At 41.3% G+C, this 23,374-nt stretch overlaps 1 protein-coding gene across 1 annotated transcript in view; it reads left to right on the top strand.

Moving 5' to 3' along the window:
• LOC117426969 (uncharacterized) overlaps positions 1-23,374 on the top strand; it is a 71,683-nt gene that overhangs the window by 21,509 nt on the left and 26,800 nt on the right. Inside the window, exons 19-43 of the mRNA XM_059034046.1 lie at positions 209-3,151; positions 3,315-3,418; positions 3,632-4,239; positions 5,617-5,816; positions 6,288-6,418; positions 6,864-7,006; positions 8,615-8,791; positions 9,148-9,347; positions 9,495-9,631; positions 10,044-10,158; positions 10,432-13,596; positions 13,835-13,938; positions 14,514-14,620; positions 14,744-15,003; positions 15,799-15,878; positions 16,272-16,402; positions 16,988-17,158; positions 17,597-17,761; positions 18,152-18,347; positions 18,719-18,858; positions 19,449-19,568; positions 19,997-20,087; positions 20,461-20,640; positions 20,889-21,204; positions 22,545-22,659. Of these exons, the coding sequence (XP_058890029.1) occupies positions 209-3,151; positions 3,315-3,418; positions 3,632-4,239; positions 5,617-5,816; positions 6,288-6,418; positions 6,864-7,006; positions 8,615-8,791; positions 9,148-9,347; positions 9,495-9,631; positions 10,044-10,158; positions 10,432-13,596; positions 13,835-13,938; positions 14,514-14,620; positions 14,744-15,003; positions 15,799-15,878; positions 16,272-16,402; positions 16,988-17,158; positions 17,597-17,761; positions 18,152-18,347; positions 18,719-18,858; positions 19,449-19,568; positions 19,997-20,087; positions 20,461-20,640; positions 20,889-21,204; positions 22,545-22,659 (10,099 nt within the window). The remainder of the gene's footprint in view (positions 1-208; positions 3,152-3,314; positions 3,419-3,631; positions 4,240-5,616; positions 5,817-6,287; positions 6,419-6,863; positions 7,007-8,614; positions 8,792-9,147; positions 9,348-9,494; positions 9,632-10,043; positions 10,159-10,431; positions 13,597-13,834; positions 13,939-14,513; positions 14,621-14,743; positions 15,004-15,798; positions 15,879-16,271; positions 16,403-16,987; positions 17,159-17,596; positions 17,762-18,151; positions 18,348-18,718; positions 18,859-19,448; positions 19,569-19,996; positions 20,088-20,460; positions 20,641-20,888; positions 21,205-22,544; positions 22,660-23,374) is intronic.

Here is a 23,374-nt window from a genome sequence, read left to right as displayed (position 1 = left end):
AGTAGTTCATATTGGGGAACCTTTAAAGATCTTATACAAGAGAAAATCAAGTTTACCTGATCTGCGGGTGCTCCAAAATCTCTTACATTTCTTAAAATAGTAACTTGATTTCTATGTACTAATTAGGTAATTGTTTTATTACTCAGTTTGTTTGGGGTGACTATTTGCTTAATGCAGCTGTTTTTTGTTTTGTTTTTTTTAACTGTAGGATACTTCGGGCAAGTGTATTATTTGTTCAGGACAGTTTCCGGAGTTATGCGGCTGAGCTGCTAAGGCAGTATTTGACTGAGCAAGCAAATAACCAGCCCCTTAGGAATGAAGTCCTCAAAGAGCTAATGGGGATGATCGTGCAGCTGGGGGAATCGAGCATTGAGTTACTGGCCAACGCAACTTCACTGGATCATCTCAACAGCAACATCTCCACAACTTTCCTACACAGCGTGCTGGAGACCTTCCACTTGCTGCCTTTGGAGGCCATATGGAAGGAAGGGGGTTCCAGCAGCACAGAGATTGTCAGCACTGTTTTACAGGCAGCGGAAAACAACCAGAAGTTGTTGGCAGCTTTAAATATGGGTCCCATAAACAGTACTAACCCCTCAATCCACAAGCTGGATTCGCTGATTGAAAAGTGGCTGTCAGTGGGTGGCGGTCTCCGGCCGCTAATGTTCAGCATTGGAGAAACCCTCATCATGTTCTCCTCCTTGAATCAATCTGAACTGGCCGCCTTCAAAGAAATGCTGCAGCCCTTGTTGCAAGCTAACCTAAACAGGTCTCATGCCACTCATCTTGTGCTGCAGATTCTTGGGGTGTTCGATCAAGTGGCCCAATCTTGGGATGAGCCTCTGGCGCTACTGAATGGGTATTTCAAGCAACTTCAGAACTTCCTCAACTCTGACGTGAAACCAGAGGCTCTGCTGCTAATACAGAACCCTTACATCCAAACTAACAGCAACTTCTCCCAGCTGCTCAATTATGACCGACATCAAGTCGCCCTGGACATGCTTCCTTTCCTGTCCCCCGCTGCTCTGCAGAAATGGGTCTCTCTCGGTGCCGATGCTCCCTTGACAGTGCTACAGCAGTTTGTTCTATTCCTACCTGACAGCCAACAAGTGGAATTAGGAAACATAGTCAACAACACAGCAAGGCTATTTGAGGCAGTGAACTTGTGCAGAATGACTTATCCCAACTGCACGGCTATCATTTATGAAACTTTGGACGTGGTTATGCAGGCTGCAGAAGCTTTACATGACATCAACAACAACAGTTTATCCATTCTGGTTGGACTAGCCTCCCGATTCAATAATTCCGAACTGAGTTTAAAACTGCAGGAAAACACGTCCCTTGTTTTGACTGCTGATCTGATTTCCATGCTCAGTCCTCTGGGAGCAACAACAAACAGTTCTGTTCCAGCATCCACTGTGTACCTGACAGTAGCTCAAACACTCGCCTTCCTTAAACATGTTGTGTCTACCCCGGATTTCAATATGATCACTCTTCAGGAAGGACTGGAAACCTCAAACCTCAACATAACTGAACTCAACAATGTTCTCCGTGCAGCGGGTGCGCCCAATGCATCTGAGCTGGTTTTAGAAATTAGCAAAATTATTGGCATTCAAGAGTGCTATAAGCTAAGACCAAATGACTCTTTGTCCTGTACTCTGGAACTTGCAAACAAGCTGATGGATTTGCTTCAGCGAGTGGACTTGCCAAAGGAAATCAAAGGCAGGATTTCAGCTGTGAAGTTCATATTGCAGTACTGGACAGAAGAATTAAACGGGAAGAGCAGTTTGCTAAGACAGCTGGAAGTCCTTTATGATTTTACGTCGGTGTCCTTGCAAAATGGATCTCTGGTTAACAGGATCAGAACAACAGTGACCTTGATTTCTGATACCCTGATGAAAATAAAATCCAGCATGGGACAGCTTGACATTGAATCCCCAGAGCAGTTTGATACTGGAGTTCAGATATTGGATGAGTTCATTCAGATGTTTGTAAATGGAACTTATCCCTACAATATGACCACCAAGACCGCCATTAACAATCTGCGATTGGAAGACATCAGACTGTACCTGGAAATAACAGAGTGGTACCTCAACAAGCTGGAAAACATAACCCTCCAAAACAACATTTCAGGGAGTCTGTATCCACTTTTTAGAATTACTGAAATGGCTTTAGCAAACGCTGTATCTGGCATTGAATTGTCTTCTAGTCTGCTTTCTGTGGTGAACATGACCAAAGACTTTGTTCAGTCTATTCTTCCTTTTGATGTGTCAGACCTGAGGAAGGTCCTACAGTTCTTTACCCATACCATCATGCCAAATGTGAAGGTATTCATGGACCAGCTGTTAAGTACTTTGCCTCAAAACAGCACAGACCCATTCTTAAAAGAACAATTCAGACAAGACTATTCACAACTGCTAGACTTTGCTTCAGCCTTGCTGGAACCTTTAGCTCCGGTCAACATCTCCATTGCCTCAGTTTCTATTGAGGACATTGTCACCCGACTAGAAACCATGAGAAAAAATGATTCCGAATATAACATGGATCCACTTTTCAGTCTACTGTCAAAGGATGTTGAAACGGCAGTGAAAGTGTTTAAATTATTACAAAAAGGGATAAAAGTCTTCGCCACATTGGAGTCAGAAGGAGCTGCCAGCCAGACTCTGTTCAATCTGTCAAGCCAGATGATGGCATTTGACAAGTTAATTGATTATATGCAGCCTCTCCTACCTGCTGAAAAACGCCCATACGTTGACATGGCTGTCCGCGTTTTTGAAATGCTTTGGGACACTGTGATTGTAGCCACTGAACCAGCAGAGTTCAATGCTGAAGACATCCCAAGCTTGTTTTTAGATGTAGCAAAGCTCCTTCTGAACAGCATGGCTCCCCTCACAGAGCAGCTGCCTGAAGCTGTGGTCACTGACTTGTTTGCTGTGCTGCAAGACTCCATGCAGCTGACCCTCTCCTCCAGCAAGTCAGGCTTTCCCAAGGACAGGAACCTCACCACTGAAGTGATTGGAAGACTCCAGAACCTTGTGAGAGCACTCATCCCACAGCCTGCTGCTTCCATTCTAATACCCATGTCAGAAGTGGTGAAAATATACTTTGAGACCATCTCCCAAGATGATGGCCCTGACACTTGGAGTCAGATGTACGTGAGACGTATTTATTTATTAATTTATTAAATATAAACATTTTCCCTAATAAATTCCATACAGTGTAGTTAAATATATGCTTTTACAAAATTTATATCAACTTGAAGACAACTATGTGTATTATTACATTTAAAATATCAACATTTTCTTTTTTTTCAGTATTGAGCAAGAATTGCATTACTTTTTACCAAATGACAGTAACTGGGGTGACTACATCAGCCTGCTTCAGAATATGTCAGCACTGCTGTCTCAACAAAGCCAAGGTACAGTAACATGAGTACCTGAATACAGCTGTTTGGAAAGCTGAAATCCCAAAGATCACGGGAAGTGTATTGAAATGTCCCCCTGGTAAACAGTAGATTTAACAGTGTTGTAACCCTGTCGTGGAGGGGATGGGACGGTAGTGTGCAAGAACAGCATCATGCTTCCAGAATAGTTGTCGGGGAAATAAAGGGAGATTTTGCTTTCATTGACAGGAAATACCATGAGTCTGGGAATCACTGGCTATCTCCTGGAGAGGATCCTTGGTGGCGAAGGAATATCTGGCAATACATCACTTATTGAGATGCTCTTTGAGAAGGTATCAGGCTATCTCCTGGAGAGGATCCTTGATGGTGAAGGAATATCAGACAATACATCACTTACTGAGATGCTCTTTGAGAAGGTATCAGGCTATCTCCTGGAGAGGATCCTTGATGGTGAAGGAATATCAGACAATACATCACTTATTGAGATGCTCTTTGAGAAGGTATCAGGCTATCTCCTGGAGAGGATCCTTGATGGTGAAGGAATATCAGACAATACATCACTTACTGAGATGCTCTTTGAGAAGGTATCAGGCTATCTCCTGGAGAGGATCCTTGATGGTGAAGGAATATCAGACAATACATCACTTACTGAGATGCTCTTTGAGAAGGTATCAGGCTATCTCCTGGAGAGGATCCTTGATGGTGAAGGAATATCAGACAATACATCACTTACTGAGATGCTCTTTGAGAAGGTATCAGGCTATCTCCTGGAGAGGATCCTTGATGGTGAAGGAATATCAGACAATACATCACTTACTGAGATGCTCTTTGAGGAGGTATCATGTGTCCACTTTACTAACAATCTCTTTTTAGTTTTATTCAGATTTTATGACACAACCTGGAAACTATTTCAACATAAAACATACTTCTGCCAAGTGATTGTTATAAATAATTAGATTCATGCATTTATATGAACATAAGAACTGTCTCACCTGGCTCCTTGTAGCTGATGGATCTCAGCTGTCAAGTTGGTGTGGCAAGCTGGCTTGTGCAGTGACATCAGACCCGGAAGAAACACGCAGCACTGCGAGTGGAATGAGTGCGCTGCTTGCACATTTTAATAAATTAACAAAATAAAAGGTTTAAACAAAACAAACATTTCACACACAAAACAAACGGCATGTTGGCCAAAATAAACAGACAAAACAAAACCTGGAGAAATATTGAATAAAACAAGTATCGTGCTGATCCTCCAGCACAAGTAGCAATTGTTATTTTTAGTTTTCTATCTCCTCCTCTCTCCCATTCTCCACTCTGAGCACCCAACCTCGCGTGAGTGATTCGTGCATCTATATATACTGCTGTGCCGGGATTCAATTACTAATTATTCATTCACTTGAATCCCGCCACGTTGACTAATTCGTGCAATCCCTGTGCCTAAATTCAACTATACATTTTAAATAATTTGTGCTACATAGCCCACATTATACCCCGTGGCACCAATACATACACACCAACAATAACACACCACATACAACATAAAACACAAAAATGCACAAAGGGGCGGGGCACCCTGCCACAGTTGGGTATTAAAATGCTTTCCAGACTATTGCATTGTAAAACACAATTAACATAGATACAGTAAATGCACATGCAGTTGAATAGAAACTCTGTTTCATCTACTGTCCTGCTGCTTTACTGTGTAGCTACATTGAAATGCGGTTCTCTTCAAATGACATGTTACCTACATTTCCTAATCTCTAATTTTGTCAGATATGGATAATACTTGAGAAATAAATGAGGAATTTGACAAAAAAAATGTAAGGAATATGATTATCATGTCATGCACTAATTGATTGATTGATTGATTGATTAATTAATTGGTTAGTTAGTTAGACCAGTCAAAACATTTTTGTATTTTAAAGGAGGAATAGACACACACTCCCCGCAACATACAAAACATTGTTTCCGTAGCAAACATATAGCTGCCTAGAAACACAACCAACTGGTGAAGTCATTATACTATGCTGGAGCCTTAGAGGTCTCATCCATTATACTATCCTGGAGCTCTCAAGATCTCCTCCATTATACTGTGCTGGAGCCCTATAGGTCTCATCCATTATACTGTCCTGAGGCTCTCAAGATCTCCTCCATTATACTGTGCTGGAGCCCTTGAGGTCTAATCAGATCATACATTTGCGCTGTGTTTACAGGCGTTGGCAGGCTGGGGAGATGCCTCTCATGAGAGTCCCAGCCCCCTGCTCCAGACTCAGCTCCACATTCTCGCGTCACTCTTTCCCGATGTGGGGCATGCTATGGGACCGCTTAACATCACAGAAGCTAGGGCTGAGAGAATTCTCCCGGTTCTCATCCAGCTAGCGAGTGGGGCTGTGGAGAAGGATCTCTGGAGAATGTGAGCCTAACCCCCTTTTTTTGGTTGTTGCTGTCTTTGTGGGTATTTAGTAATTCACACAGATTACATTGTTTTGTTGCAAACCTTATATATTTGTGAATAAACTTTATTCTCCACCCAAGCAAGCTTTATTCTCTGCATATAAATTATTATCCATAACCATAAAACAATAGCAGAATATATAGAAATACTAAAAGAACCTTAGTTTAATTATTTAATTTTTTTTGTTTTATTATTTTTAGTTGAACATAAATAACCTGGGGAATTCCACATTTCTTCACTTTTACTTGGGGGCATTCTGCAGAAGAGTTCTCGTGTGTATCCAGATCATATGCTCCCCTGCAAGGATGCTTGTTTTTTTTCTGTTCCTGTGATACGCAATTAACATAGTAACATGTGTATTAAAAATATTTATTTTAAAAAATAACTGTATTACTACTACTACTAATAATAAATGTTGTCTGTGTAAAGGACGTCAGTTATCCTTGAGGCAGTGTTATCTTCGTTAAAGGAGACTCCAGCCTGGGAACCAGTACAGGACATTCTGTCCCTAGAACAAGCCCTCTCCAGTGTGGTTGTCCATTCTCTAAAAGTGGAAACAGGTAAGATAGACTAAATTAATTTGTAGACCTGTTAATCAACCTTGGGTATTCCCCTACGTAATTTTCCATGCAGGGTAATGAAACTATTAGGTTAGTCACGGTATAATTGTCTCGAAATAGACTAACTGATAAAGATCTGCCACGATGACACCAAAAGCATGTAACCTGTTCCTGGATGTGCAGGTAGAAATGTACCCTTGAGTTCCTTTGTTGCTGTTATCTAGGGGAATGTGGTAACACCGGTATTCTCTCACGTCTCACCTGTTAGTTTGTTTGTAGATGGGAGTGAGGTCAAAGCCATTCTATCATTCTATCATCACCATGTCTTGCTAACTACAGTTTCAATGCCATTCTGCCAATGTAATGTAACCCAGCTGTGTTGTGTTTGTTTTAATGAAGACGTCAAAGACAACACCCATGCTAAACAAGTGGCTTCTCCCCTCAGAACTCAATCTGTATGTGAAAGTATTTCTGGGTAATCTCACCGCCAGCCTGAAACGAGTCATACAGGACAGTGGTGGCATTTTGACTGAATCCATTCGACCAATCCTACATGCAGTGTCCGAAACCGCCAGCATCATTAGGGAGGTAAGGTCTGCTTTACCGACAGATCTGTCAATTTGACTGAATCCATTCGACCAATCCTACATGCAGTGTCCGAAACCGCCAGCATCATTAGGGAGGTAAGGTCTGCTTTACCGACAGATCTGTCAATTTGACTGAATCCATTCGACCAATCCTACATGCAGTGTCCGAAACCGCCAGCATCATTAGGGAGGCAAGGTCTGCTTTACCGACAGATCTGTCAATTTGACTGAATCCATTCGACCAATCCTACATGCAGTGTCCGAAACCGCCAGCATCATTAGGGAGGTAAGGTCTGCTTTACCGACAGATCTGTCAATTTGACTGAATCCATTCGACCAATCCTACATGCAGTGTCCGAAACCGCCAGCATCATTAGGGAGGTAAGGTCTGCTTTACCGACAGATCTGTCAATTTGACTGAATCCATTCGACCAATCCTACATGCAGTGTCCGAAACCGCCAGCATCATTAGGGAGGTAAGGTCTGCTTTACCGACAGATCTGTCAATTTGACTGAATCCATTCGACCAATCCTACATGCAGTGTCCGAAACCGCCAGCATCATTAGGGAGGTAAGGTCTGCTTTACCGACAGATCTGTCAATTTGACTGAATCCATTCGACCAATCCTACATGCAGTGTCCGAAACCGCCAGCATCATTAGGGAGGTAAGGTCTGCTTTACCGACAGATCTGTCAATTTGACTGAATCCATTCGACCAATCCTACATGCAGTGTCCGAAACCGCCAGCATCATTAGGGAGGTAAGGTCTGCTTTACCGACAGATCTGTCAATTTGACTGAATCCATTCGACCAATCCTACATGCAGTGTCCGAAACCGCCAGCATCATTAGGGAGGTAAGGTCTGCTTTACCGACAGATCTGTCAATTTGACTGAATCCATTCGACCAATCCTACATGCAGTGTCCGAAACCGCCAGCATCATTAGGGAGGTAAGGTCTGCTTTACCGACAGATCTGTCAATTACAGTAGGTGTCCTCATTTAAGGGCCATATTTAGGGATATTTTTTTCAGGACTTTGAACAGTGTTTATAAACATTCCAATATGTTAAATGGTGCTTCAAAATGAGAATGCACTGGTAACCATCTGTAAAACAGTAAAAAAGTGTGCATTTGGAATGCAAACCTGATTTAAGTCATCAAAATGGGTTTTCATTAACAGAGCATTTCTGACCCTACATCTTAAAAAGAATGTTCTGTAACCTTGAATAACTACATTGAAGCCATGTTACTATCAAGTGAATCAAGAGAAGTCTCCCTGCTGCTTAACCCTGCAAAGTCCATGCAAGTTATATTATAACAACAGCTGCATTAACACAGTTCTCATATTGCTGAAGAGATCTTACATTACAGATAGGATATAGTTACTTGTTTCCCAGTCTAGTTACACCGTAGTACAGTAGTTGTTTGTCTCAATACAATGCCCTTGTAGAAAGGTGATTGGGTGGAGTAGTACTCAGTTGTTTAGTTTTATTTCCACCCATATTGTGCCATTATTTATGCTGCTTTTCAAGTCTCCTATTATTTGCAGGCTTTGCCTTTTATGAATTGGTACCTGTTTTTGATTGTACTAAATGTGTCTTTTAACAGGATCTGCTGTCAGGAAGAATTGTGAGCTGTGGAGACATAAGCAGCACATGGACTGATATCATGCATGATGAACTTGCACTCAACCAGACCCAGATGGAGGAGTTGTGCAACCAGACCTGCTTCCCGGATGACTTGAACTCTGCAGCAGGCATCCTCAGGCAGCTTATGAACACAACCGTGAGTCAGCAAGTACCCTAGGAGTCACCTTCACAGGTGTGCTAACACCTGCAGAGATCAAGCACCTGTCGGTTACATTTCTGGCCATTATGTGATCAGTTATGGATACCCTGAACTGAAAGATTTTATTAGCTTAAATGTGTGACACTTTGTGTTGTTTTCAACTGAATCTTCCCACAGAAACAGAATTTCAGTATTTTGGCTGTAGGCACGTCATTGCCATTGTATTAACTTTAGGACCACAACTGTGCAGGTTATGTAATATTAATGATTTAAAACTACTGTGAAATCACGGTGAAGCACAGGCACAGATGGGACCAGCCATAACATGCTGTATCTATTTTTTTTGCTTGTAGGTCAGTGGTATGGGAAAGGAGGACAGCATTGATGGGAAAGAGTTAATAAAGGACCTGAAGACCCTTTACCAAGCAGCTCTGAGTTACTATGAGAGCCTGAGGCACTTCTATACAGAGATCTTAGCAGCCACAATCGACGGCAGCACTTCAGTGGACTCCAGCATTCCTGCTCTCATCGATGATCTCTCCACCCAACACATGTGTGTTCCTTTGCAATATGTCACTGTTGTTCTTTTTTGTTCAAATTTCTAAAAAAATAAATCACTTTAATTACATAGGTGAGCAACTACTGGTGTATGCATTTAATCCACATTAATTGAGTTTTTGTTTTGTTTTTTGCCCCCTAGAGTTCTGGGTGTCTCGGCTGCTCTCAACCCCTTTTTGCAGCAGGCCAGCGTGCTGCCAGGGCTGAAGCAGCACATCGAAGCAGCTGACTGGATAATGAATTACGCAATGCAAAACAACTACACCGGGCAAGACAACTGTACGTCACTTCAGCATTAGTACTTTCAGATCTTCCCAAGGATAAGCTGTGTATCATACAAGGAGTAGTCAGGGGTAGTGCAAGTGAATAAATTCCTTTCTTCTCCGGATCTCTGGTCTGCTTCTGGCCTAGGTTTGTAGTCATGGATAGACATTTCAGTCCGATGGGAATGTATTTCTGGTGGTCCAGCTCCATCGTCACAAATAAATCGAATAATGTATGTCATGAGACAATAAGTATTCTGTACATTTCCAGATTATAAGTGTAATATTATTTTTGATTATTATTAACTGGGTCAGTATCAAAAAGTATAGGCACATTCATGTATAGATTTATATATGTTGATTCCACCCTTTTACATTTGTATTTATTTATTTATTTATTTATTTATTTATATATATATATTTGCCAGGTGACAACTCATCCATGAGCCGGAGCTGTAAGGGCACAGATGAACTTGAGATGCATTCGGAGAAGATGATTCGATTTCTCTTAGCTGTCACCAAGGACCCAGCCCTCGCTGGCAGGTATGGGTCAAAGATTTTGCACATTTAGCCAAATTGGGAGGGGAGAAATGATGATTGTGGTGTAGAATATTTATACTGTAGTGTACAAAACCCTTTCCATAGATCCGGATGGATTGTCATTACCAGATCAAACAGAGATCTTGGGGTTTTTCTTGTTTAGACTGTTGTACAGCAAATATAATTAGCAACTAACTTCTATGCAATTTCTTGCATTATTTTTTAGACCAGTTATAATTAAATATTAACCAACTCCTCTTTTAACTTTCATGTCAGATTGCTGCAAGGAACCTGGGAATGTGTTTCTCACAACAGCACCCTTTTCAGTGCATACAACTCCACTGCTGGTGCAGTGATGCACCTTCCCAAGGATGACATTGAACTTTTCCTGAATGTTTCGCTCAGTCTCATTATGGATGCAGAAGCAGATCCCTCACAGCTATGGAAAGAAGCTCTCAGCTGCCTTCTAAAGGACCTCTTTAAGAATGTTAACAGCAGCTCCCTTCACCAAATCTGGAATGGAGACATCTTGAAAGTTATTGATGGGCAACTTATTGATCAAGTTCTGAAGAATGCAATAAGAGTGCTGATCAGGATTAAGATACTAGAAGATGGGTCTCTGGTGTATAAGGTTATGGAGCAGTTGTTGGCTGTAAATGACACAGGGCTAATCTTAACAAGGACCCTCAAACTTGTCACATGGTGGAAAACCACAAGCACGTCAGGAATGGAGTTTGCATTCCAGGCTGCACAAAAACTCTACAACCTTGTCAAGGCCATCTTGTCAGCGATCATGCAGATGAACATCGCGCTTCCACCCAGTTTAATATCCTACAGTGACATGGTGATGGATGTGCTGGGGGTCTTTGTCGAAGGCAGCCAGTTCCCCCTATCAAATGGCACCATTGCTCCCTTAGCTGCTTACACCAACAAACTAAGAAATGATGTTCAAGCTGACCAATCTTTGGAGGTTTTATTGCCACTTGCCTGGAGCTCCTTCAACATGAGCAAATCGTGGTCAGGAGAGAGAGAGGGGATGTTCATGCAGCTTCTTCCCATTCTTTACAACTCCTTACTGCGAGGTCTGAGTCCTTCAGATAGAACTTCTTCCGTTAATGCACAGTCTTTATTCACAGACCTGGTGACCGTCTTTTCTCGGTCAAATAAAACAGATCAGATCCTGCACACAATGGAAACCTTGAGAACTTGCCATACAGACCTCGGAGACTGTACCTCCCTCATTTCCAAAATATATGAGATAGTATTCCTGTACAGGCAGAAGCAGGGCAGCATCCAGGAGGATGATATCAAAGCCTGGTTAAAACTGTCCACCGAGATGGCACAGATGCTGATAGGCCTGAGTGACCAGCCAGAAAACTTTCTTAATATCACTCAGGACTTTGTCTCCAGCATCTTGCCTTTGATATACCCTTCCCAGGGCAGCTCGCTGCAAACCCTCATGTCCAGTGTTTTCACAATCCTTAAGAACATCATCGAGGACCCACTTTTGATTGGTAATGAGATGCCATCAATTTTGAGCCTTATACAGCAGTCTACACAGGAGCACCCATCCACCTTTAGCTTTGACAAATTCATAGACTTGTCAGCAAAACTTGAGGCAGCCCTAAAGATGATGCAGTGCACAGATTCTGGTCCCTCCAGCGTTTTGAACTGTATTTTGCAGTCAACACAAAGTGCGCAGACAATACTCCAACTCTTTAATGTGACAACAGATACCCAGGATGTTCTTGTGGCTGTAAAGTCAATAACTGAATTCTGGCTCAGCCAAGTAAGCAATAACGGGGCAGCCTCAAGCAATGACATAGGAAGGCAACTGCAGGTGATCTTCAATTTCACCACCTGGCTTTTCCAAAACCAAGCACTCATGGTTTTAGTAAATGACGACCTCAGCAGTATCACAGCTAACCTTAAGGATGTTGAAAGTACCTTGATGAGCTGGGATGTAACATCAACCCAAGGGGAGACACTACTGACTGATATACAAGCAATACTCCATCTCCTACAAAAAGATCCTAGAGTTGGGGTAGATTGGTCTGATGTGTCTTTCGGCACTAACCAGCTTGAGACTCTTGCTGCAAACCTAAGACAGCTTCAATGGCAATCTAACTTTCTAAGGATGGCTACTCTTTGGGCTCTCAGTGGTCAGCACAATAACTCATATGACTTCATGTTGGATTTTGCCAATGCCAAGCTTCTATTAAGCACACATATTCCACAATATGTATCTGCACAAATAGGTTCACTGCTGGAACTGATGACAGGTATGAGCCTGCCTGCTGATAGCACTAACGGCACACAGGTCTTGGAGCTACTCTTGAACGACCTGGCCAGGATAGCAGAAGTGGTGCATTCAAATGTGAGCAGAGACAGATATATGAGGAATCTACAAGATTTTGTTCAGACAGTCTTTAAACATTACTCCTCCAGTGTCCAGTCGCTCATTGTGCTAGTATTAGATGAAGTAGCCAGAGATCTTAAACTTTTAAATAGTTTACTTCAGAAGAACATCAACATGCCAAAAGAGACACAAATCTACCTCCAGGTGTCCAACATACTGGAAGAGCTGCTAAATTCAATATCCATGATCAGGTCACAAATTGAAGTAAACACGTATCTCAATGCTTTAGACCAGATGTTGGCTGTTTTCAACCCTCTTTTGACTCCAGAACAAAACATCTATTTAAACGCTTCAGCCCAAATGATTAAAGCATTTACCTATGTTCTTTCTGCCCCTGAAAACTTTGAAAATGTTGTACATGCCACTGACATTATCTCAGCCTCTCTTGACCATCTCTTAGCTGCTGCCGATAATATCACCCTGCTCAGCGGACAAACGGTAAAAGATGTGCTGGATCCTCTCATCGCAGACCCTGCCATTATTACCCAAATTCTGTGGCAGTTGGCAAATTCCAGCCTCTCTCAACTGAGCATGGAGGATCAGATGCAGCTAGCCAATAAGTTATTAAATAACTTGGCATCTCGCCTACCTGCCGAGCACAGCTCTTATCTCAATGCAACTCTTCTCAGGATATTAAAAACACTTCCAGCTCTATCTAGTGGTACTAACATCACAGGTAATATCTTCAATCTCACCAGAGCAGTTTCAGACTTTCTGCTGGAGCCATTTAATGCCACTGGTTTCCCGATTTCCAACGTTACTTCAGCCGGAAACATTGTGGGCAGCAGTGCTTTTGATAATCTTGGAGCTTCCATCAGAAGAGTGACAGAAGTCTACTTCTCCAATGCAACCGATTTAGTAAAAGCAGCAGGCATTACTGTCATTGTGGCAAGTGAGCTGCAGAATGTGCTGAAAATGGTTCCCCCCAGTTATGCTGTGAACAAAACTCTGGAGGTGATCAAGGTCATCAAAGACAACGTGGGCAGTTTGCTGGGAATAAATTCCACAAACTGGGCTAATGCGTACGTATATTCCAATTCTACCTTCACTTTTTACGTGGTTGTTCCATTCAACAAAGTAAGCAACTGATGTGTTTGGAGTCTTCAGGTAGGCATCAGTACTCATCAGGTGCCCATAGGCACTGTCTAATAAAAACTTAGTTCCATTCTGATTTATGCAGAGGCAATTAGTATTATGGTTTATGGAGTTTATGCCAAACTCTGAATGAACTTTAAAGAGACACATCATTTGATTTTGCAGGGTTCTCCAGTTGCTGGCTAACACTGCAGAGCTGGTGCCACCAGAGCTTCCATATGCACGGCAGTTCAAGAACCTGGTGATAAACCTAGTTAAAGAGGCTCAAGGTACAGTATAAGAGCTGTCTGTCTGTCTCTGTCTGTCTGTCTGACTCGTAGCAAGCATTCTAAGACTGCATACAAACTGCACAGGTCTTAACTTTGTGAACCCCACTCATTTTAATTTAGTATTTTATTTATTTATTTATAAAATCAGATTTTATTTGCCTGTAATTGGATCATGTATTTGTAATTTGCGTTTAGTATATTATTTATACAACAGGTTTTTAAGTGGTAAATAATGGAACCACCAGGGTTTGTGGTGCCAAATATGAGTGAATTATACTACAGTAACATAAAAATAAGAATGATAGACTGATAAAAAAAATATCCAGTTTGCTGTTAAAGAAAACCCACTACACCTGCAGGAGTGACAAGGATTAGAAAAGGGTTGCGTAAATCTCAAAAAGGCAAATCATATTTTAATTCCATTTACATAACAACATACCTGAGAAATTGAAACAATACATTTACTCAAAAGCCACTTATTTGCTGTGTAACTGGGGTTGTTTTTATATTGGCTCAGAATAGCAATACAGTGTACAAGTTTCACTTCCTCGTTTTGCCTTTTTGTCCCTCTGCAGAAGAATTCCTTGTGCTGTCAGAGTTAAGCCAGATTCTGCAAACAATGTTCACTACAAATTGGGCGGCAGACAACGTCACAGAGGCTCTTGAAAACCTGAAAATCAAGGTAGGAATGATGTGGATGGATGGATGCTGCATGCCACCCTCTCCATATCTACATGGAGTTCTGTAACCTTTTACATTAAATCAATGCATCGTGTAACAATGAGATCTTATGTTTTCCTCGCAGAAGGCTCAGATGAGTACTGTGACTGGCATTGTGTGTGAGTTGGAGAAGTTGAGGTCTGTGCAGGCTCTGTATGATCTGGTGCCCATGAATTCGGGGATAATGTGCCAGACTGTTTCTCCAGCCATCCAGGCTGTTTTCTCGCTCTCCTACGGCACTCTGAACTGGGGGAGAAACCTCACCTTCAGCCTGAACACTCTGCTGGACACTCTGTACTATGCGGCAGTCCGTGACCCCAACAACTACAATGTGAACGCAAACTGGTATGGGTTTATGGAAATGTCTTCCTTCTTTTTTTTCTCCTGGTTGGCAATGCAAACTGGTATACGTCTATGGAAATGTCTTTCTTTCTTTCTTTTCTGGTTGAACTTGGGTGATCCTTCCAGTTGACTTTGGAGAAAGTGGGCACTTCACAAGCATGTCTTTTATATAATTTGTGTTCTTTAATTTTTACAAGCAGATTTTGATTTAAGTCTGTAGTGTCCTGTGGAAGGTCAGATGTGTTTGCGGGTTTTCATAGAGCTGGGACACAAGTGAGATTTAAGCACTGCTTTGTGTATTTTATATAGCAAAAAAAAACATATCAAAATAAAGGATATTTTGAACCACAAAAGAAAATGTCCAGAGCCTTTGTTACCAAGCCCTTCCAGCTGTGAATAACTCTCCCTCTCTTTCCAGCTTTATACTGTGACAATTAAAGTGATTTAATTTAATTGCTGATTGGTACTCACACCTGAAGCCCCATGGTTTCAGCACAGGTGTTCCAACAGCCATGTGCAACTGGCTTCTCGGTCTGTGAATTGGGCAAATTTGCCAATTAGGACAGTAAAATGCATTTGTAACCCTCTTTCTGCCAGATCAAAAGTTAAGCACCATATATACACAGATTTACAACAGTGTTGTATGTACAAACGTATGTATAGGCTGCCTTGTCTATCCAGACTATTTTTACACAGGATAGAACAGCCCTGGGTTCCTGTTTTAACAGGAATACACCCTCTATACATCCCGTCACATGTCCGTTCTTGAAATCAATTCTAACTGTGCGTTTGTTTCAGGTCATCTGCATTTGTGGACAACACATTAAATTTCAACACCAGTGCTTTCAACTTCCTGAACATTACTAACACTACTGCAGGTAACAGAGTTCAGTATTTTTTTTAATAAGTTTTGATTCTGTGTTATTTATGGTGGAAATCTCAGCTCAAGGCATTATGGCAGGCGTGGCCAAAGCTGGCCTTTCCACTCCTGGTCTTTGTTCCAACCCTATTCTAAATTGTTTATTTGAACCAATTTTAACCTCCAACCAGCCCCTGAAGTAGTTCATGATCTCATTTCACCTGTTGCATGTGCAGCGGAATGGCCCTCCAGAACACCATTATCTTCACCTCTTTCCAGTCCACTGTTAATTTACAGTACCTACGATCAGACTTTAAATCCACATGCATGTTGGAATAAATTTGGAATGGAATGATTCAGCATGGAGTGATTCAGATGTAACAGTCTCATTTTACATTTCCTTTTTTTCTAGCTCCAACAAAAGTGTCTGACCTGATTCTTAACCCAGCAGCCTTCGTGTCAGAGATTCAGAAACGGACAGGAATGCCAACGGATGCCATAGATGCTATGATGCAGACAATTATACCTGACAACTCTTTACAGGTGAAATACGTACCTAGACAGACCTGTGCACCTATTTTGTATGTACTCATTTAACAGTTCTCTCATTTAAAAATACTATACTACAGTCCAAAAACTAGAATTATAGTATAGTACATACCATATATCATAGAAAACTATAGGATTTTTGTGCTGTATTATAGTGCTTTTTTATGTGCTTCCAAGCATTTGGAAGAAAATATTATATTTAATATTTATTCTATCCATACATAATATTTATATGCACATTAGTATTGTGCTCAAAAGTTTTATACACACTAATATTTAAGTCATTTATTTTAAACTGTTAATCTGAGTGGTTACCAACATTTGAAACGTGTTAGGTTTAAATGTTCTAGCATGTTTGATCTTAAAGTTTAAACATAATCTAGCACCTGAAAGCAGGACTTTACATCCAATTCTACAGTGACCTTTTTACTTGTAAAGCGTCACTGCCGTGAGATTGTGCAGACCAGCTTTTTATCACTGTGAACTGGACCCGTAAGGATGACTGCCACCTTGAAAACACATGTAAGGGTGTCAAACTGCAGACCGCGCATTGGGAAGTGCTTCTTGTTTCCCCTGCAGTTGCTTGCTTGGTTGACGGATCTGCGGTACTGCGACTCCCCAGGGAAACTCAACCTGACCCAGTCAGGTGAGCTGGTGTATCGGGCATTCTGCAAGCTGGGACCCTTGCAGCAGTACAGCTTCGTGGTCATAGTCCTTGAACACCTGGATTTACTTGAGTTCATTTACAAGGTTTTTATGTTTTGTTTATATACCCTGAGCTTATGAGTCTTTGTTGTAAGTTTCCTCTCTCTGGATATATATATATATATATATATATATATATATATATATATATATTATATAGGTTTCAATGTTGTCAATGATATTTAACAACACAAAACAGAATAATCAGTGTTAGCTGTTTACAGTAATGTGAAATACCAAGCTGTCTGTGTATATTTTAAATGTGTTTTTAGGTTATATTTTGTTCTGGATTGGTAAGTCTAGTTGCAATTTCTGTTGCTGTTTAAAGCAGATTTCAAGATCCAAAAGTCTCGTTAGCTTCAACCTGTGGGATAACGAGCGCTCTACTCCAAATCTAATGGGCTGAGGCAATCGGTGTGGTTTATATTGGTATGTAGGGCACTGCACCTTATTTAAAGACTGCTCCTGTTCTCCCTCACTCAGATCATACTGACCTCGGACATGCAGAACTTCATTGAAGCGCTGATGCGGCTCTTCCAATTTATAATGGGAATGTTTCAGAAGCTGGCCCCTGCCATCAAGCTGTTGATCAGCTACCTGCAACAGATCCAGAGGCTCAACCTGGTCGCAAACTCGGAATTCAAGGAAGTGAGTGTCTGCTGCGGGGCTGGCTTTAATGCTTTCGTTTGTACAATATAGTCACATAAGTTACAAAGTCATACAAATGAACAATCAATTAGTTATAAAGTAGAGAGTATTAAAATGTAATAACCATCTATTCCTTTATTTTTATTCAAACATCAACTGTTATGAAGAGGAAAAGAAAGTTTAAATAGCAAAGGTCCATTTACACAAAGGGTTTTAAGTGTTTAATGCCTAATTCAGGGGATTGACCAGAGAATGGCCTGTTTCATACACTGCAGTTGTATTGAATTGATTCTACGTGTCACATGTAACCCTGACCCTGCTTGTAGGATCTGGTGGAGATGAACCTCCATGATGAAAACGTTAATACCATACGGTTTGATTTTTTCCCAGTTGGTTGCTGGGAATAGGGCCACAATGTCGAGCAAGGCCACATTCAACACGCTCGCCGGCGCCATGTGTTACAGGGGATTCTTCTCCCTCTTCGGGGTCTCACAGACCCCCAATTTCATGGACTCTAAGCCCTCCACCCAGGGAGACCTTAAAGTGGAGGAGATCATTAAGAAATTCGACATCCCCAGGAATGCAAGTGAGTCTCACTGGGTTTGTTTGAGGATACTTTTTGAAGAAACAAAGGCAATTACACATAATTATAACCGTACAAAACAAATCAGAAACTGCTCAAAAGAAACCACTCTAACAATTTCAACTGCTCCATCCTGCAACCGAGTTTTGTCTCTTGATGGTTTTATACCTTTTCAAATGTGTCATTCATCTTAGAAAAAGTGGCATTTGTCTTTGTGTTTCTATAAGAATTAGGTCCACGCAGTGCACATGATGATTTAGATGGCCTCCCTAAAGTTGTGTTAAAATACATTAAGGTATAGTTAAGTTGCCTGTGCCGTAGGCTGGTATATCTTGAGTTTCAGATATTAACACAACGATCCTGCTTGCTTGCAGCACCCTTCTGCCTTGCATTGTACCTGGACATGGTGAACACCACTGGTGGAGCTGTGGCCTGGGCGTTCATCAAGCCCATGCTGCTGGGCAAGATCCTGTACACCCCAGACACGCCCGAGACCAGGGCCATCATGGAGAAGGTACCCTCGGGGGAAGGCATGAGCCCCACAGAACCTTTTTAACAGTGTGTAGTGTTCTGAGACCAGGGCCATCATGGAGAAGGTACCCTCGGGGGAAGGCGTGAGCCCCACAGAACCTTTTTAACAGTGTGTAGTGTTCTGAGACCAGAGCCATCATGGAGAAGGTACCCTCGGGGGAAGGCATGAGCCCCACAGAACCTTTTTAACAGTGTGTAGTGTTCTGAGATCAGGGCCATCATGGAGAAGGTACCCTCGGGGAAAGGCATGAGCCCCACAGAACCTTTTTAACAGTGTATAGTGTTCCAAAAAGAAATAGCTAAACTAACCTCTTTGGTGTGCATGGTAGTCACTAAAACATCTTTTCCACTGTACAAGGAGTACATTCATTACAATATATATATATATATAGTTTAAAAAGAATTATAAGGTTTATTATTAATGCCTTAGTTGCATGTTTTTATTATACTGCTGGTTTGCGATGTAGCCTGTTATTATTCATATTTATAACTGTCTTCAATGTATAACGCATTTATAGATTTAGTATTAATTGTTCAAAATTATGATTGTTATATTCTTTCTATTTTGTTCAGTCTAATGACACATTGCAGCAGCTGGACAAACTTAAAATGTACTCCCAGGACTGGATAGATGCCACCAAATTAATCTTTGATTCTGCCCAGCTACTTGAAAAGATTCTTCCACTACTTCTGGTATAAAACACTATTAATCCTACAGTTCTTGTTTGCAGGGCAAGGGGGAGATTATTTGCCAACATTCTATGTTCTATCCCTGTTCTGTGCTAGCATCCTGTCAAGGAGTGCTATTTAAAAATAAGGTCTCACAACATTTTGCTAATTAGTGTGTACAGGGAGTGTCCTCATATGACCTGTACATTTAAAAAGAAACATGCCTGACACAGAGTCCTTTAATCCACGTGAACATTTTGGGACCTAGAATGCATTTAATGGGAAGCATCAAGCAATCTAGGTCCTAGCACCTTGCACGATTTACATGTAAACTCATAAGGAATGCTATTAATGATTGACCAACTCAATATTCCCTTGAAGTATCTAATGAAAGAGAATCCCTTGTAATATAATCTGTTGTCTGATGTTTTCCTCTTATCTTTTTCCTGCAGCGCTCCCTACAAAACCCTTTTGTACAGCATTTCATTAAGTTACAAACAAACGTCAACGTAAACGACATCTTAAACATGCTCCAAACGTACTGTGAGTATTCTGAAATGAGTATGAAGTTAAAGACTTAAAGATCCCTTTCTTTCTTTCTTTCTTTCTTTCTTTCTTTCTTTCTTTCTTTCTTGTGACTGTATTAGTACTGTTCAGGTAAGAGGGGCTGCTGTTTATTTGGCATCATCCCAAACATCCAGTTCACTGAACCAGTAACAGTATAGAAACTAGAGTAGGGAACTAGCTACCGTAACACTCATGACAGCCTATGAAGAAGTCAATATTTTCTTTCTTTCTTTCTTATGTAATCCATAATTGCTTCAAAATAAGCACAAGAGTTGCCAACTTCTTGTCTAGGCCACGTTATGCTGAGGCCTTGAAGGTTCGAAACTTGATTTCCTCTTCACTTGTACAGCAAACTTGACTAAAATGTTGGAAGAGAACCGGAAAGTGATGGACCAGCTGACTGTCCTCTCCAAGCTGATGCTCAACCTGTCCTCCTGTGTGAATTTCAACCGCATACAGCCGGTCAGCAGCATAGCGGAGATGAACGCCATGGCCAAAGAGCTCCTCAAGACCAAGGAGCTGTACGCTAGTAAGTGCTGAACATATTGAATTACTCACATTGCCTCTCCCCAGCCACAAAGATATACTGTAGTCAAGCCATATGTCACACTATATGCAGGAGAGTTTTCAATATATCTGGATAAGTGTTTGTCTTATTGGGTACAAGATTACTTAGCAAAACATTTGTATCCATAACTTCAAAACATTATAAGAAACTTTAAGAAAGAGCCTTCATCTGTGTCATGTTCCTGATCTATTATCTGCCTAAAATTTCAGGTGTCATTTTTAAAATGCCTCCGAAAAGCAGTCGTCGAAAGAGGTCAGCTGGTGCTGGCATCTCCCTTCCTGCTGAGATGAAATACACCATACGCATGGTTGTGCAGAACTCCATGAGGACTGACAGAATAAGAAACCCTTCCTGGACACCTGGATCCTACGTCTCATCCAACAAAAACCAGCGCTACAACCGTGGCTTTATCAACCTGCAGGAGAGCATCGACAGGGCCATCATCGACATCCAAGCAGGCAAGAAGGTTAAGGAGCCAGCCGTCCAGCTACAGGCCTTCCCCTACCCCTGCTACTTCAAAGACAAGTAAGCCCCAGCGATACAAAGTCATTTCTCATTCCTCGCTGGGAATGCAAAACCAGGGATATATCAGAGGTTTTATAATTTCTCATTCCTCGCTGGAAATGCAAAACCAGGGATATAGCAGAGGTTTTTTTAATTTCTCATTCCTCGCTGGGAATGCAAAACCAGGGATATAGCAGAGGTTTTTAAATTTCTCATTCGCTGGGAATGCAAAACCAGGGATATAGCAGAGGTTTTTTTAATTTCTCATTCCTCGCTGGGAATGCAAAACCAGGGATATAGCAGAGGTTTTTAAATTTCTCATTCGCTGGGAATGCAAAACCAGGGATATAGCAGAGGTTTTTTAATTTCTCATTCCTCGCTGGGAATGCAAAACCAGGGATATAGCAGAGGTTTTTAAATTTCTCATTCATCGCTGGGAATGCAAAACCAGGGATATATCAGAGGTTTTTTAATTTCTCATTCCTCGCTGGGAATGCAAAACCAGGGATATATCAGAGGTTTTTTAATTTCTCATTCCTCGCTGGGAATGCAAAACCAGGGATATATCAGAGGTTTTATAATTTCTCATTCCTCGCTGGAAATGCAAAACCAGGGATATATCAGAGGTTTTTTAATTTCTCATTCCTCGCTGGGAATGCAAAACCAGGGATATAGCAGAGGTTTTTAAATTTCTCATTCGCTGGGAATGCAAAACCAGGGATATAGCAGAGGTTTTTAAATTTCTCATTCGCTGGGAATGCAAAACCAGGGATATAGCAGAGGTTTTTTTAATTTCTCATTCCTTGCTGGGAATGCAAAACCAGGGATATAGCAGAGGTTTTTAAATTTCTCATTCGCTGGGAATGCAAAACCAGGGATATAGCAGAGGTTTTTAAATTTCTCATTCCTTGCTGGGAATGCAAAACCAGGGATATAGCAGAGGTTTTTAAATTTCTCATTCCTTGCTGGGAATGCAAAACCAGGGATATAGCAGAGGTTTTCTTGTGCCCTCAGGCATGCTAAGGACATTATGAAGGGTCACTGAGAATATCAGAATCTGGGGATATCAGGAAGTTCACAATCGCATGTCACACTAACTCATAATGAGATAACTGATTTTCCAATTGTGATCAAATTTGATTAAAACAATTTTGACCACAGGTTATTGAGTGTATCAGAGTCTGGGAGTACATAGTGGAGCCTATCCGTCTCTTACATTTTGACTGGTAAATGCAGTGAATGTTGGCTATGGCTATGGTTATGGTGATCTACATTTATACTAACACAAAACTAACCTGCTTTATTGGGTCAATTCCTAGTTCTGTAGTGTTAAAACATCGTCTCCATACCTGTGCTTCCAGTTTCCTCAACAGCACGTCGAACAGCTTCCCGCTCGCCCTCATGGTTGCTTGGGTCCTTTTCATCGCTGCCTTTGTCAAAAAGCTGGTTCACGAGAGAGAGCTGAGACTTCATGAGGTAGGAAAGGAACTGCTGATTGTGTGCCCATGTTGTTTATCCTTCAGACTTTGTCATTATCAACAGGATTGTTTCTCAGCTTGTTTCACTGCACAGATATTTTCACTCACTAAAATAGAATTCTGTTTGCAGACATTTGTACCTCAGTGCAAAGATATGCAACAGCGATTTATTTAATTCATGCATTTCATTTCACTTCCAGATTTAAGCCTTTTGGGAAAAATGTAATGTTTGTGAAACTGTACCAGCCCCCCAAAAACTTAACATACAAACCTTAATGAGGATTGTATTTAACATTTTCAATGAAATATGAATTATAAATACAAGTATGTTAAGTGGCAACAAAACATGATAAATACCAGTTACGCTAATGGTTATTGCATATCTTTTTTTCGCTGCTCGCAAAACACAATAGCCGAGCTGGTGACTTCACTAAGAAATTAAAGAAAGAAACAGTAACATCCGTCCCTGATATGGGACCTCCTTAAAAAAATAATGAAACTGAAGGTTGAAATGTAATTTGGAGCTGTGGCAAAGCGCCCCGCCCTGTGTGCATTTGTGTTATGTGTATGTATGTATGCGCGCGTATGTTAATGTTGGTGTATAGATTGGTACACGGGATATAAACGGGTCTGTGTTTCACGTGTGTTTAAAGTGTAGATTTGTATTTAGGCACGAGGAGAGCACAAATCACTTCACGTGCTGGTTAAATGTA

Source organism: Acipenser ruthenus, chromosome 11 (assembly GCF_902713425.1).
Source record: "Acipenser ruthenus chromosome 11, fAciRut3.2 maternal haplotype, whole genome shotgun sequence".
Classification (NCBI taxonomy): Eukaryota; Metazoa; Chordata; class Actinopteri; order Acipenseriformes; family Acipenseridae; genus Acipenser; species Acipenser ruthenus.
This window is presented reverse-complemented; position numbering and strand designations above follow the sequence as displayed.